This window comes from Ursus americanus, chromosome 2, assembly GCF_024610735.1.
Source record: "Ursus americanus isolate L20-20 chromosome 2, mUrsAme1.1.p, whole genome shotgun sequence".
NCBI lineage: Eukaryota > Metazoa > Chordata > Mammalia > Carnivora > Ursidae > Ursus > Ursus americanus.
The window spans coordinates 22,706,996-22,721,452 of NC_142128.1; the positions used below are offsets into that span (position 1 = coordinate 22,706,996).

General features: G+C 44.3%; 1 protein-coding gene across 3 annotated transcripts in view; it reads right to left on the minus strand.

Moving 5' to 3' along the window:
* Nucleotides 1–12,226: 12,226 nt before the first annotated feature.
* Nucleotides 12,227–14,457, minus strand: part of METTL9 (methyltransferase 9, His-X-His N1(pi)-histidine) — a 46,013-nt gene continuing 43,782 nt past the window's right edge. For 2 of the 3 annotated variants that reach the window (XM_045776412.1, XM_045776410.2), the window contains exon 5: nucleotides 12,227–12,931. In XM_045776412.1, coding sequence (XP_045632368.1) covers nucleotides 12,726–12,931 — 206 coding nt within the window. In that variant the 3' untranslated portion in view covers nucleotides 12,227–12,725. The remainder of the gene's footprint in view (nucleotides 12,932–14,457) is intronic. The other variant, XM_045776411.2, reaches the window with a different exon arrangement.

Here is a 14,457-nt window from a genome sequence, read left to right on the forward strand (position 1 = left end):
AGCGTCTGCCTTTGGCTCAGGGCGTGATCCTGGCGTTATGGGATCGAGCCCCACATCAGGCTCTTCCGCTATGAGCCTGCTTCTTCCTCTCCCACTCCCCCTGCTTTTGTTCCCTCTCTCGCTGGCTGTCTCTATCTCTGTCAAATAAATAAATTTTTTTTAAAAATCTTTAAAAAAAAAAAAAAAGAAAGGTTCAATAAGTATGATTCAACCGAACATCACTCACCAATAAATAATAAGTTGGACTTTTGCTTCTAGGTCTGACGGAAGGAGATAAACCCTCCAGCCTTAAATAATTTGAAAACCCACCAAAATAATGAAACAAAGGCTTTCAGACATTGGACAACAGGTAGCATAAGACCGAGATCCTAAGAGAAGGGAAACTGTAGAGATTATAAATGTATATATTGGTCTCTGCTCTGGGTTCCTGGCACAGAGCTCCTAAAACCTTAGTAAATTCCTACACGGTAAAAGTACTAGGAGCATGTTTTTGTTCTATTGAGGCGACACTGGGTGGGCTCCTGGTTGGCTCCTGGATGGCAGCTCGTCACCAGAAAAACCAAGCCATGATTCTCTAGCCACCCCCCCCATCCTCCAGGGAAGAGAGAGGGGCTGAAAATGGAGTTAATAATGGATCGTGCCTATGTGAGGAAGCCTCCATAAAATCCCAATAGTACAGGGCTTAGGAGCTTTCAGGTTGGTGAACACATCCACCTCAGGGGAGCCATACACCCCAACTCCACAGGGACAGAGGCTCTAGCACTGGGGACCCTCTCAGACCTTGTCCTATGTATCTCTTCATCTAGCTACTCATCTGTATCCTTCATCATATCTTCTCCTAAACTGGTAAAAGTAAGTGCTTCCCTGAGTTTGGGGAGCTGCTCAAGCAATATGACCAAACCAGAAGAAGAGGTTGTGGGCACCTCAGATTTGTAGCTGTTAGACAGTTAGGTTCTGACAGGATGCCTGGAGGCCAACAACGAGGAAGTCTCGGCCAGCTATCGGGAAGGTCAGAGGCCTGTCCTGGCAGCACGCCACAAAACGCCAGATCAAACCAGACTGGCCCAAGATGGCAGATGCCATGACAGGAAACCTCTGGCCAAATTAGGAAGAAAAATCACAAAATGCTTCTTGCCGCCCCAAGTCAAGAATATTTCACCCCGAGCTAACAGCTGTCAATAAAAGATAGAAACCCAACCCTCACAACATGCAGCTCTTGCGCTCTCTCTCTCTCTCTCTCTCACTGCTCTCATATCTCGAGAGTGTGCTTTCCACTTTAATAAATGTGTCTGTCCTTGAGTTCATTCTCGTGACAAGACCAAGAACCTTCGGTGACTCCCTAGTTCACCTGGCAACACAGCCACATCACACAGAAGTTGTGTGGAGACCTGGAGACCTACTGTGTGGAAACCTGTGTTGTGGAAACCTGGAGACCTACTACGTGCAACCAGTATTGAAGTGGGGGTGGAGGGGAACAGTCTTATGGGACTGAGCCCTGAACCTGTGTGATCAGACTGTATCTCCAGGCGGGTGGTGTCAGAACTGAGTTAAACTGTAGGGCACTCAACTGGCCTCACAGAATCGCGGGGTGTGAGGAAAACCTCTGCACATTTGGTGACCAGAAGCATCAGAAGTGAAGCAGTCCATGTCAAGTGATTTGAGCAGGTGGTAAAGGAGTCATCGGTTTCAAAGACTCACAAGACCAAGAACAAAGAAGGAGGTAGAGAACCTGCTTTCCCTACTCAGGAGGGAAAACTTGAGGTTCTTCCACATACAAGCACAAACAAGCTGGCCCCTCCAGCTCGCTGCCTGGAGTTTGCTTCCTTGAAACGGCTCCTAGTGCAGGAATGGTGGGCATGGTGCATATTCCAAAGACAGGGGAGGGGATGAGGAGCCTCCGATACCGATACCGGGCACCAGCTCAAAGGGGCACCCAACAGTCACATGATCTCTCAAATGATTCCCCCACACCCACAAGGGGTCACCAAACCACAACCCAAATTCAAACAAGCTGCCTGGTTTTATGGGGCTCACAAGCTAAGAGTGGTTTTTACATTTTTAAATTGTTAAAAAAAAAAAAAAAAAGGAGTGATCTCTCTCGACACAGGAAAATTTCATGTATGAAATTTAAATGTCAGTGTCCATAAGTAAAGTTTTAAGGGAATCCGGCCAGGCCCGTTCGTGCCAGGTTCGTCTGTGGCCGCTTCCTGAGTCAGTGCTACAGAAACTGGTGTGGTCTACAAAGCCGAAAATATTTATTCTCCATTCCTTCGCTGGAAAAGTTTGCCAAGCTACGCGCTTACATATCTACAGAAGAAATGTGGTGTTTAAGATGGCTTCAAAATAATAGGGGAGGAAGGAGGTGGGAGGTGGTGATGGGTTTGCCAGGGGAAGCTGAGTGATGAGTACATGAGATTCATTATATTCCTACGTCTGCTTTTGTATATGTTTGAAATTTTCCACATAAATGATTTTTAAAAGAAAAAGCAACAGAAGAGACTGTGTGTTTTTACGGAGAAAGGGTGGATAGATGAGGGGGGAAAAGGGATGGGAGCTGCCAGGAAGAGAGGAACTAGGGGGAAAACAGGTGGGGATGGATCCTTCAGGTCGAGTGGAAGGAGGGGGGCCCTCAAAATCTGTTTATGGGTCAAATCAGATAAAAACTGGGAGCTGCACTTTGCTTCACCTGACTCTCAGGCAGCCCACACCCCAATGACCGGATACCACCTTCTGGGGGTATTAACAGGAACTTGAAGGGAACCCCCATCATGCCCACCCACGGTTTCCTGAGATTATTTTATAGGGGCCCCTGCATTCTTTCTTACAGATTTCCCTGGTATTGTCCAGCCTGTTAAACAAATGGATTCTTTAACCCCCAAGGGGACTTCCACAACAAGCTTTGCAAACAATTATCCTCATTTTACTGCCCAGGGCAAAAAACGAACTGAAACTTTTGAAACCTACAAGCACCAAAAGCTACACATTCCAACAGGTTTTGAGGGAAGGGGATCCCAAAGCCCTTTGTAGACGTGTTCTGCCCCACCAATCCCACCCCCCAGCTGGTACATTCAACTCTCATAATAACTCTTACTGGGTTGGGGTCTTTTGAGCCTTAGCGGCAACTTTGGCCCTTTTTTCCTCCCTTCCCTTCGGTCAGCTGCCCTGGGGCATTGGCCTCATTCACAATTCTCCAGTTTCCCAGACAATGAGGCTTCTTGTGCTTTCTTGCCAGCATCTCCCTATTAACTCAACGGAAGGGTATATGATTACTGAAACAGAGGCCCTGCTTTCTGCTGCACATAATGTCTTCATTCCAAGGAAACCCCACAGCATCCCCAGTATGGGATTTGGTTTTAATTAAAAGCCCTTTGGGTCACTCTGTTTCAGGAGACGGGCCAAAAGGATCGAAGGGACTATGCAGGGCAATAATGATTTGGGGGGTTGATGGTTTTCTCCATGGGCTGCTCCCCTTTCCCACCAAAGTCTCCCCACTGCAGACTGGTGGAAATCAGGCAGGCTAGGGGCTGCTTTGGTGGAACCTTAAATGCAAACAGCAACAATAACCACAAACCAGAAGTGAACACTGTTTCCTGAGCAACGGGGAGCAAGCATCTGGATGAGCAGGGAGAACAACCATCCTGCTTTCCTGGGACTGAGGGATTTTCCTGGGACACACAGTTCATTTTTAAGACAGGAAAAGTCACAGGCAAACCAGGATAAGTTGGTCACTCTTGCTAAAATGCTGGGGGGTTTCTCCCAACGCTGGCACAGTCCATCCCAGACACAAACCAACAATTCACAATTACATGGAGTTTTACTATCTGTAAAGCAGTTCCCTTTAAGGTCTGCATCATGGAAGTATATTTATGGGCCATCCAGATACCAACTTGGAGATTTTCCACCAAAAAAGAAAAATTACAGGGGCACCTGGGTGGCTCAGCCGTTAAGCTTCTGCCTTCGGCTCAGGTCATGATCCCAGAGTCCTGGGATCAAGCCCCACATCGGGCTCCCTGCTCAGCGGGAAGTCTGCTTCTCCCTCTCCCACTCCCCTTGCTTGTGTTTCCTCTCTCGCTGGCTGTCTCTCTCTCTGTCAAATAAATAATAAACGAAATCTTAAAAAAAAAAAAAAGAAAAAAGAAAAATTACAATACAATTTTCTTTGAGATCAATGCAATGTGCACTAACTGGTCTGGCTTGTAGAATACCAGAATGATTGAACCAGATTTGGTGTTGGACCCGCCAGGCTCACAGTGGGTACAGAAGTCAAAGGAGTGGTTGCTTTCTGGACTAGAGGCATGGAGGTCTGAGCTCCTGCCCCAGCTCCGCCCTTAATGGGAAGACTCTGGACTGTCATTCCCCTACCTTTCTTTTGCTCTCAGGGGAGCAAAATGGAAGGCTTGGGATTCTGTGATAAGAGAGGAAGAAAGGTCTCACTGAGCATCTTTCGTGTGCTGGCATCATGCCAGGCCCTCCCTTCCATTTATTTACTCTCTCCATCAACCCCAAAGGTTTACATGACTGGGTTTCACAGATGAATTCCGTGGGCACATGAGGTCACACAGCAGGCAAATGACAGAAGGGGGGGGGTCCCAATGCAGGGCTGCCTGACTCCATAGTAGTCCTAATCCCAGCAACCACCGAATGAGAGAGAACGAAGCATATGCCCCTCTCCATACACTGTCTCTTGGAATCCTTGCAGAACCTTTGAGGCAAATATTACCATTATTCCTACTTCAGAGAGGAGGAAACGGGTTCAAAGAAGTCAAATGACGGGCCCAAGGTCACACAGCTACTGCGTGGAAGGACCGGTTCCCAAACCCAGAGCCAAATGATCCAAATCGTGGACCAGCTTTGCTCCCCAGCCTCCCTGCTCAGCACCTGGAACCTAAAACTCCAGGTGGCTGGGGTCATCTCAAGGATAGGAGCTCGGCTTTAATTCGGACCCACCCAATTTGGACTCTTGAACGAAGTCCTTAACCTCTCAGGGCTTGCACTTCCTCCTCTGTACAACGGGGATGGCAACACTATCCCCCTCACGCAGACTTTGTAAACATTTTTAAAATTCCTAAATTAATCCAGTGTGCAGTAGGTGCTGAATTTGCTTTACCTGAACGTGCTCATTTCCTGCTCACAGCAGCTATGAGGTAAAATATGGAAAATATGTAAAGAATTTGCCTTCTATAGAAAATAGGTAAAGGACGGAGCCCAGCACTGGCACAAAGAAACATTCGATGAACAGTAGCTATTATTATTGCTGGTGCTATTGTTTTTACGGCTATTATTACAGACATTGCCTTCACTGCTGTTCTTGTTACTACTATTAAGTGGGTTCGAAGCCCTTTCCTAGAAGTTTCTGCACTCTCTTCCTCCCATGGACGCCGCCACCCCCAAGAGCCCTTCAAGCTGCGACTGCCCTTGCCCGCTCCTTTTTCTGTCTCCAATGCCACCCCCACCCGCGCCCCCACCGCGTGCACCCCTCGTGCCCCTTTCCCGGGGAGTCCCCGCGGCGCACCACCAGCCCGCGCGGCTCCCCTGCGCTCGGTCCCGCTGGGTCCTCCGCCCGGGGCCCCGCCACGCGCTCCTCACCTGAGGTGCCGCTCGGCCGCTCTGAGGCCTGCGCGCTAGGGGGCGCGGGGCGGGGCCGCAGGGCTCACCCCGGGCGGTGGGAGCGGTGGGGGCGGGGCCAGCCTGCGTGGCGCGACCTCCTCCCCGCAGGGTTCGAGGGGAAACCCCGCGCAGAGAGCCGCGGCGTCACAGCCCCGGCTTGGGGTCTTCCTCTCCCGACCCGAGCGTGCCAGACGCAGACGGATAGAATGCACGCTGCCTGGTCCCTCTTTGAGATTGCCGCCAGCCGGGGAGGATGGAGAGCTAAAGGCAGAGCCGGCAACTGCAACATAGGGACTTTATTCGGATCCGGATGCAAACAGACTGTTAAAAAATTATAAGACAGTTGGAGCCGTGTGGTCACTGGATAGTCAAAGGTTAAGTTTTTGAGGTGTGAGCACTGTAATGTGGTTCTCCTAAAAGTCCTTATCGTTTGTAGATACATGTCTGTAACACTGAAACATGATGTCTGGGATTTGCTTGGAAGTAAAGGGGACCCCGGAGCAGCAGGAGCCTGGGTGAAACAGGACCGGGCCATGCGTTGATAATTGTTGAAACCAGTGAAGAGCGGTAATTATTACCTTTCTTCCTTTTTATGTGCTTGGGATTTTTCCATATTGAAAAGTTTTTTGAATAATAAGAACTGTAAATATGTTCAGACCGGTTGGTCCGTAAATGTTGACCTGATGTATCTGAAGGAAAAAAAGAAGAATTCCTCCCAAGTCAAAAAGGCTCGTGCACCAAAATATCTACTGCCCCAGCATTACATATATACGCACCCAGCAAATGGTGGTGGAAAAAGACCCAATCTAAGTGTACAACAATAAGGAAGTGGTCACATCAACTATAATACAGCAACTCTATGGGTTACATAGCCATTAAAATGGGCATTAACAAAGACCATGTAATAGTAAGACAAGGAAATGATCTTAGAACCCCAAAAAGCCAAATATTAAGTAATATGCACTTTTATTAAAACTGGAAGGGAGTCCATTGAAGTGTTAAGGTTTACATAACCTTATGCATAATTTTTGCCTCTTTTCTACTGAAAATAGAATCATAAACTCTAGACATTTCCTTGCAGTTCTTCATATTTAATGAAATACATCTCAATACCTAAACTTTTTAAAATAGCTAAAATGCCTAATGCTGACATTATTTTGTCACTGGCAGAATTAGAAATTCTCTTCAGAAATGGCCACCTGTTTACTGTTCTGTTGCTCATCTGCTCAATATTTATATAATACTAGTGTTCAGCGTTCTCAAAAAAAAAAAAAATTCTTTTATCTCCAGCTCTTGGTTTAATCCTTTAAACAGAAGCTCACTCTCAAGTCTTAAATGATGGGAAATGTCTTCTATCCTTTGTCAACTTTTGATTTAGAAACAGGCGTCTATGAGTTTCACATGATTCATCCTGGAAGGATGAGTATCTTTTCATTTTTACATTTTTTTGATGTTAAAAGTTTATAAATGTGGGGGGGTACATACGGCATAGATGAAGTCTGAAAGGGCAGATACTAAAATGTTAATACTGGTTCTCTTAGGGTTATAGGCTAAGTGAAGTTTATTTGCACTTTCTTCTCACCTGTCTGTAGTTTCTACTTTGTTTATAACAAGCATGTTCTTATAATGCAAAAGCCAATAGGGCTCTATGATCAGTCACAGCCACCTTATAAATAATAAAAACAAGGTGGCAGGGGTGCCTAGTTGGCTTAGTTGGTAAAGCATGTGACTCTTGACCTTGGAGTTGTGAGTTCAAGCCTCATGTTGGGTGTTTGGGTGTATAGCTTACATTAAAAAATAAAAATTAATTAATTTTTTTAAGAGTAAAAAAAGAAGTGGCAAAATCAAGTATAGGAAAACCTGTTTTGTTCTGCTGAGTATAACAAGGACTGCCAATGTATTCTCAAGCACCTCAACTGTACATTTGAAAAATGTTGAGGGTTCAAGGGCATTTAAAACCGATATTCTGGAAAATAAAACAAAACACAATATTCTGTGTTGACTCCTGAATAGGATATAAGAAAACAACATTTGGGCATTGTACCTGCTCTTAATTATTTTCCAGAATTTAAGAAGTGCAGATGTATAAGGCATTCCAATTTTCCATGGTCATTTGGGGGGGGGGAATCTTTTCCTTTCTACATATATTCAAAATGATTTTTAAATGGTCTGGTAACAAAAATATTTTATTTTAGTTCATGAGACTACAGCATCTTGACTCTAAAATCCAGAGGGAAATCTTCAGTTCTAGTTATGTAACAGTACTCTCCTAAGTCTCCAAGAGTATAAAATGTCATAGCTAAAAAGAAGTACTTTGGCATCAGTGAGCATGGATTCCAATTCAGTGATATCAATATAAATAGCGAGCCACAAAGCACAAATTACTGGTAAATGAAACCCAGTGCCATTCAAGTTGTGCTACAAAAACAAATCTTTAGGGAATCCAACTCAAACCCACCATGAGATAACACCTCACATCCATTAGGATGGCTACTATGAAAAAAAAAAACAGAAAAGAACAATCATTTGCAAGAATGTGGAGAACCCTGGTGCAGTGTTAGGAGAAGTGTAAATGGTGCAGTGGAAAAACAGTATGGCAGGGGCACCTGGGTGGCTCAGTCATTAAGCGTCTGCCTTCAGCTCAGGGTGTGATCCCAGAGTTCTGGGATCGAGCCCCATGTTAGGCTCTTCCGCTGGGAGCCTGCTTCTTCCTCTCCCACTCCCCCTGCTTGTGTTCCCTCTCTCGCCGGCTGTCTCTCTCTGTCAAATAAATAAATAAAATCTTAAAAAAAAAAAACAACAGCATGGCGATTCCTAAAAAGATTAAACACGGAATTCCCATATGAGCCAGCAGTTCCACTTCTGAGCATATACTCAAAAGAAGTGAAAGCACTTCTCTGGACAAGCACTGAGTCCTATACGGTACACCTGAAACTAATGTAATATTATATGCTAACTATGCTGGAATTAAAAAATTAAAAACAAAGAAGTGAAAGCGGTGCCTTGAGGATCTGTACAGACAGGTTCACAGCAACATTAGTCACAATGACAAAAAGGTGGCTGTAACACAGATGTCCACTGATGGACGCATGGAGGGAAACCATGTGGTGTAGATGTGTATACAGTATACACAGTGGAATATTTTTTGCCTTAAAAAGGAAAGAAATTTTGACACATGCTACCACGTGGATGAACCTTGAGAACATTAGGCTGAGTGAGATAACCCGGTCACGAAAGGACAAATACTGTATGATTCCACGTACATGAGGAACCTAGAGTAGTCAGATTCATAGAAAGCAGAATGGTGGCTTCCAGGGGCTAGAGGAAGGGGGAATGGGAAGTTAGTGAATGCACACAGAGTTTCAGTTCTACGAGGTGAAGAGTTCTAAAGATAGACGGCGATGGTTGCACAGTATGAATGTACTAAATACCACTGAACTGTACAACTAAAGATGGGTACGGTGGTAAATTTTGTTATGTGTATTTTACTTCAACGTGAGAAAACTGGAATAAATAATGAATGGTGCCATGTCAGTGAACATTAATAATTTTTATTTATTTATTTGAGAGCAAGAGAGAGCAAGCGAGAGCACAAGCTGGGTGAAGCGCAGAGGGCGAAGCAGACGCCCCACTGGGCAGGGAGCCGGACGTGGGACTTGATCCCAGGACTCCAGGATCACGACCTGAGCCGAAGGCAGACGTCCAACCAACTGAGCCACCCAGGTGCCCCTAATAATTTTTAAAGTAAGCAATTAAATGGGATATTGTATTCTGAATTGGCTCCTAAAACAGAAAAGTTCATTAATGGGAAAATGGGCAATACCCCAATACTGCCGTTTACTTAATATACCAGTGCTAATTTCCTAGCGTTGACAAACACACCAGGGCTACATAACGCGTTAACATTAGGGAAACGAGGTGAAAGGTGTACAGGAACTCTCTGTACTACCTCTGCAAGATTTCTCTAAATCTAACACTATACGAAAATAAAAATTTATTTAAAGATAAATTTTTAAAAAGCAAGTGACAACTTAAAAAAAGTTCAACTTAATTCCTACGTAGAAGACAAAGACAACACAAATATATTAGAATTGATAAAGGAAGCAGCAAAATATGAATGCCTAGACATAGCCACAGTAGATATGAAATTTTAATTTTTATTGTGCCGTTCACTGTTGCCTAACTATCGTCTCATCATCCACTAACTGCAAAAAGGCAGGCTGTTGAATTTTATATTGTGGCAATATTTCCTTAATGATTCTGGGCGCATATTTTCACTTAGATTACGAACAAATGTTTCTTCGCGTGGGTACAATGTGAACTTCCTTCTGCCAATTCCTGACGTCGTATCTTTTGATAAATTGGTTGTAAGTTTGTGAGCATCCTGTTTGGGTCAATTATAAGCCAAGTATGTGCTCAGTGGGTGCCTAGGCAGTGCCAGTCAGACCAGGCAGTCCCAACTCGGCGCAGGGCCTTCCAGCTGTAATATGGAGGCACTGGCTAGAAGCGAATTTGGGGTATGTAGCCGTCTGCACAAACGTGGTGGATCACTTCAGTCCGTGTTGAATATGTGCTGTAGTTCTTAGAAAAAAGGATCGTGAACCACTTCAATCAGTAACCAAGTAGTGGGATGCAACTGACGAAAACATCGTCAGTAACGAGTCTATGTAAACACTGTACTCAGATCGACGTGAAAATACAGCTTTAATCAGAAAGGAGACTTGAAGCAACTAAGTTTCAGTTTATTTTGCAGCCCAGCTTCTTTGCTGTTACAAAGGTCAACTGCGTAAAAACTGGTTAAGACGTAGAAGGGTAAAATACGCTGTCGCTTTTAACTACTCTGCACAAGGGAGAAATGACTGAGGGCATTGTACCTTCTCTCCTTCCCTTCTCTGTAACCAGCGGCCTCAGCACTCAAGGGGCTCACGCTGCAGGTGCAAGGAGCTGTGAATCACAGGTGCAGCTTGCCTTGCCTTTCCCCGTGACCTTCCAGGTCAAGAAGTTAACTTGCTTTGACCACAAATAGAGCTCTTCTTCATTTCTTTAGCACAACCTTAAATTTGATATGAAGCACTTACACAAGGAATGGTGCAGACAAGAAGGCAGCTTTATTGTACTTTGGGGAAAAAACAGGATTCCATTTAGGGAAAATAAAAAAGCCATTGACACTCAGTAAGCAACACTGCCACCTAGTGGAGTGGCGACACACCACCAAGACTTTCAAGACCAGGTATCAAATGTGCCAGGATTTGCTGGTTTCAACTTTCATCCTAAAACGGAACTGTTAATATATTGGTCTTCAGAGAACCTGATTTTGAGAAACTATTTGTATCTCTGAAATGCATAAATGAATGTGCTTTCTCTGCTTTTTGGGGGGGTAAAGGAGAGGTTTTTGGTTGTTGTTTTTTAAGTAGACCTTCAAATTCTTGATTTCAAAATTATGAAACTTTGTGGCAACCTGCCTCTTTGAACATCCATCACTCTTGCACTCTCGTTCAACAGTCTAAACAGCAAGATTATGACAGTTTATAAAGAAACAAAACTCAACTGTGTAAGAACTACATTAAGTTTACTCATTTCCTCTACTTTTATAATCTAAGGTGCTAAGTATTTGCACTTCACTTATTTGAATTCCTGGAAGAAAAAAAATCACTAGAATGCACCAATAACAATTTTGCATAAATCACATAACCCAACTCTTCTTATGACAACACACTAACAGTGGAAGATATTGGTGTGAGGATGTGGGAATGCTGTTCTTAATGAATAATAAAGTAATTCTTCTCAAGGCTTTAATTTTCCTTTATACCCAGGTGTTGCAGTAAATGTGTTGACTTGATGACTTCTATGAGCATATAAATGAGAATATTTAATGAAACACCTGGCTGAAAAAAAGAAATAAAGTCATGAGAATAACATATTGTTAATAACCACAATCTCAAATCCACGTCTCTGTAATATTATTACTGATATTTTAGATTCTGGGTTAAGTGCTCTGCTCTTTGGAATATGCACAATGGTTATTGATCTTGCTAATCAGTTCCTCTATTGCAACATTTGTGGGTATATGGTTGGAGGCACTCACGGATTCTAGAATGTAGGAGTCTGACATTGTCTTCACCAATCCATATTCTTGGCAAACTCAGTTAAGGATTTCAGGAAGAACCAGGTTCTGGGAAAGAGGTATACACGTGTAGAGTAAGAAGTGGAATTAAAACATTTTTAGGCTGCATTTTGTCAGCAGCCACAACCGAAATGTTTCAATTCTGAGAACCTGAGATTGTCCAGAAAAGCAGAATTCTGAGTATAGGGTGGAAGCTATCACAAAGTCTGAAGCCAGTGTTTTGCATTTCCCAAAGCAACATGCAATGGGGAATGGGGGGTGGTCCCTGAAGTACTAGATCTGAATGAGGTGGTTCTTCCAAGCGTTAGTCTAGACTGCCTCAGTTCAGTGTTGACCACAATGTGCAATAATCCCCCGGCTTCCACCCAGTCGGAAGCCTTTATCACATAGTCCTAACTGCACTTTTCACATAATGCTGCTATTTGGGCACCCCTGAAGCCAAAGCAATAAAAGATCCTAGGGAAGCCTTATATTAACTCAAACATGATGCCAGAGTCATCTCCAAAAAAGTTTATTAGCATGATTAAAAACATTTTTTGAATAATGACAGAAAGAATTTCTAAACATGAAAGAGTATCAGTGGCTATACCTTATAACCAAATATTTGCAATTGAACGGACAGCTTTATTGCCAGTCTTCATTTTATTAAAAACAATCCATATTTATTGGTTCTGTGTGAAGTCATGACTATTGCTTTGACTGGGAATGAGTCCCTACTGTAATTAAGTATAAAAAATATCTTCCATACTTGGATTGTGACCTGTATACTGAGCAAAGAGTTGATAAAAATCCTCAAAGAGTTGGGTTTTGTTTTTTAAAAACATTCCTTTTACACACTACAAAGAAATAATTAGTATTTTGGCTTTTTAAATTCCTACATGATATTTAGAATGGCAGTCCCCAAAGGTCCTCCCTTCACATAATCGCAAACGCAGACCCTCTTCTGGAGTGTACATTCTTGGGGTGGGCTCTGAAGACTTGGGCCTCCACGTGTTTATACTGGTTTGAGAACAAAGACAGCATCATCCAGGACATAGTAGTCATTATACATGTCGCCCTCACACAGGTATGGCAGTCTGGTGAAAGCTTCAATAACAAAACCAGCTTTTCGGAAAACTTCAGGCAGACTATTCACTTGTTCTTCCCAGTTCTGTCCCTTGATTTCTAAAATTTCTGATGGTTTCTCCCACTTGCCACCTACTAAAACAAATAGAAACATTAAGTTATTCAAAGAGAGAGGGGAGGAGGAACAACATTTGCCCAGGACTTGGTATGTGCCAAGCACGGGGTGCTTGGATGACTCATCTCCCCAATACCCCCTGAGGAGGAGGACAGAGAGAAGTATGAACCCAGAGGGCTGAGCACTCGCCCAAGCTTGCAAGGTTAGTGAGGGCAACAGCAGAAATGTTATCCCAGGTTTATCTGGATCCAAAGCCCATACTTTTACCTTCTCTGACAGTTTTAGGTATTACCCTCCATTAGACCCACTGGGTTGTAAGTGTTCATGGTTTTGGAGAACTCCTCATTAAATACAGGAATATGGAAGCCGAGAGTTACCCATAAAATGTGCAAGAAGGTTTAGGGATAAACGCAAGAAAATATACCCATGATGTAGTAAATGTATGCAACGTATGAACTAGAAAGGTTTATCAGGCTGAAAATAGACTAATAAAGGCTTTTCACTGAGAAAGACCATCGGTGTGTTTTTCAAGGGAAGGTGATCCACTCCCCAACTTTTCATAACAATTTTATAAAAGTTAAGCTCCGAAGCCAGAGCGAGGTAGAGCACTAGAATGGATGAGTCAGCCTGGCATTTCTTGGACTAATGGCTGAAGTCTGTATCCGTCATTTCCAAGCCCCTCAGCGCCAGAAGCCTGAGGAGTGGAGGCGGGGGCGCCTGGATAAGGTCTTCAGGCCTTCAAGTTCACACCAAGCATTGGCTACAGACACATGGACACACAGATAAGGGTAGATGTCAATTCTGGGGTGGTTTTAGGTCCTGTGAGATCAAAAAAACCCACACATAACTTCAGACAGAGAGTAGCTTTCTGTGAGAACATACATCATCAACAGGTGCCAAGAGTACAAATACCGCAGGGAACGATTGTTCACTCTTCCTGGTGGCCCAGCACCTGCACCCTCTTCCTAGCGTCTTGTAGGAGGCAAAGCCTGGGGAAGTAGCTCTGCCCACTGTTCTTCCAGCGGAGGGAGGCGCTGGCACATGACCTAAGCTCAGACACACTCGCCTGAGACGTGGAATGAAGTGCGACTGACCCAGAGAAGTGGGAGGCAGGCTCTTCCCTGGGGGGCAGAGCAGCGGCCATGAGACCACGCAGCTGGGGCGGCATCGGGTGGTACGAGCACCAGAGTGTGGTCCGTGCCACAGTCCCTAGTGCTTGGCAGCAGCAGGACGTTCTTCAGATCAGTTTTACAGCATGATCTGAGGCGTCTGCCTTGGCTGGAGACCCCACCCATGATTCTCCAATCCTCCTGTAACCATGTGAACTACCTCTGAATCCTTTCCATCAATTCCCTCTCACTGAAGTCAGCCAGAGTCCGTCTCTGCTGCTTCCAGGGAAGAACCTGTGGGGAGGAGGGAACCACGACAGAGGGCACACACTTGGTTTCAACAACCCATTAACAAGGGGTGACACAAATCTGAGGTATAACTCGTTAATGCCACGCAACGTATTTCTCCAGTGTTCACTAGTTTTTCCTCTTCTCTA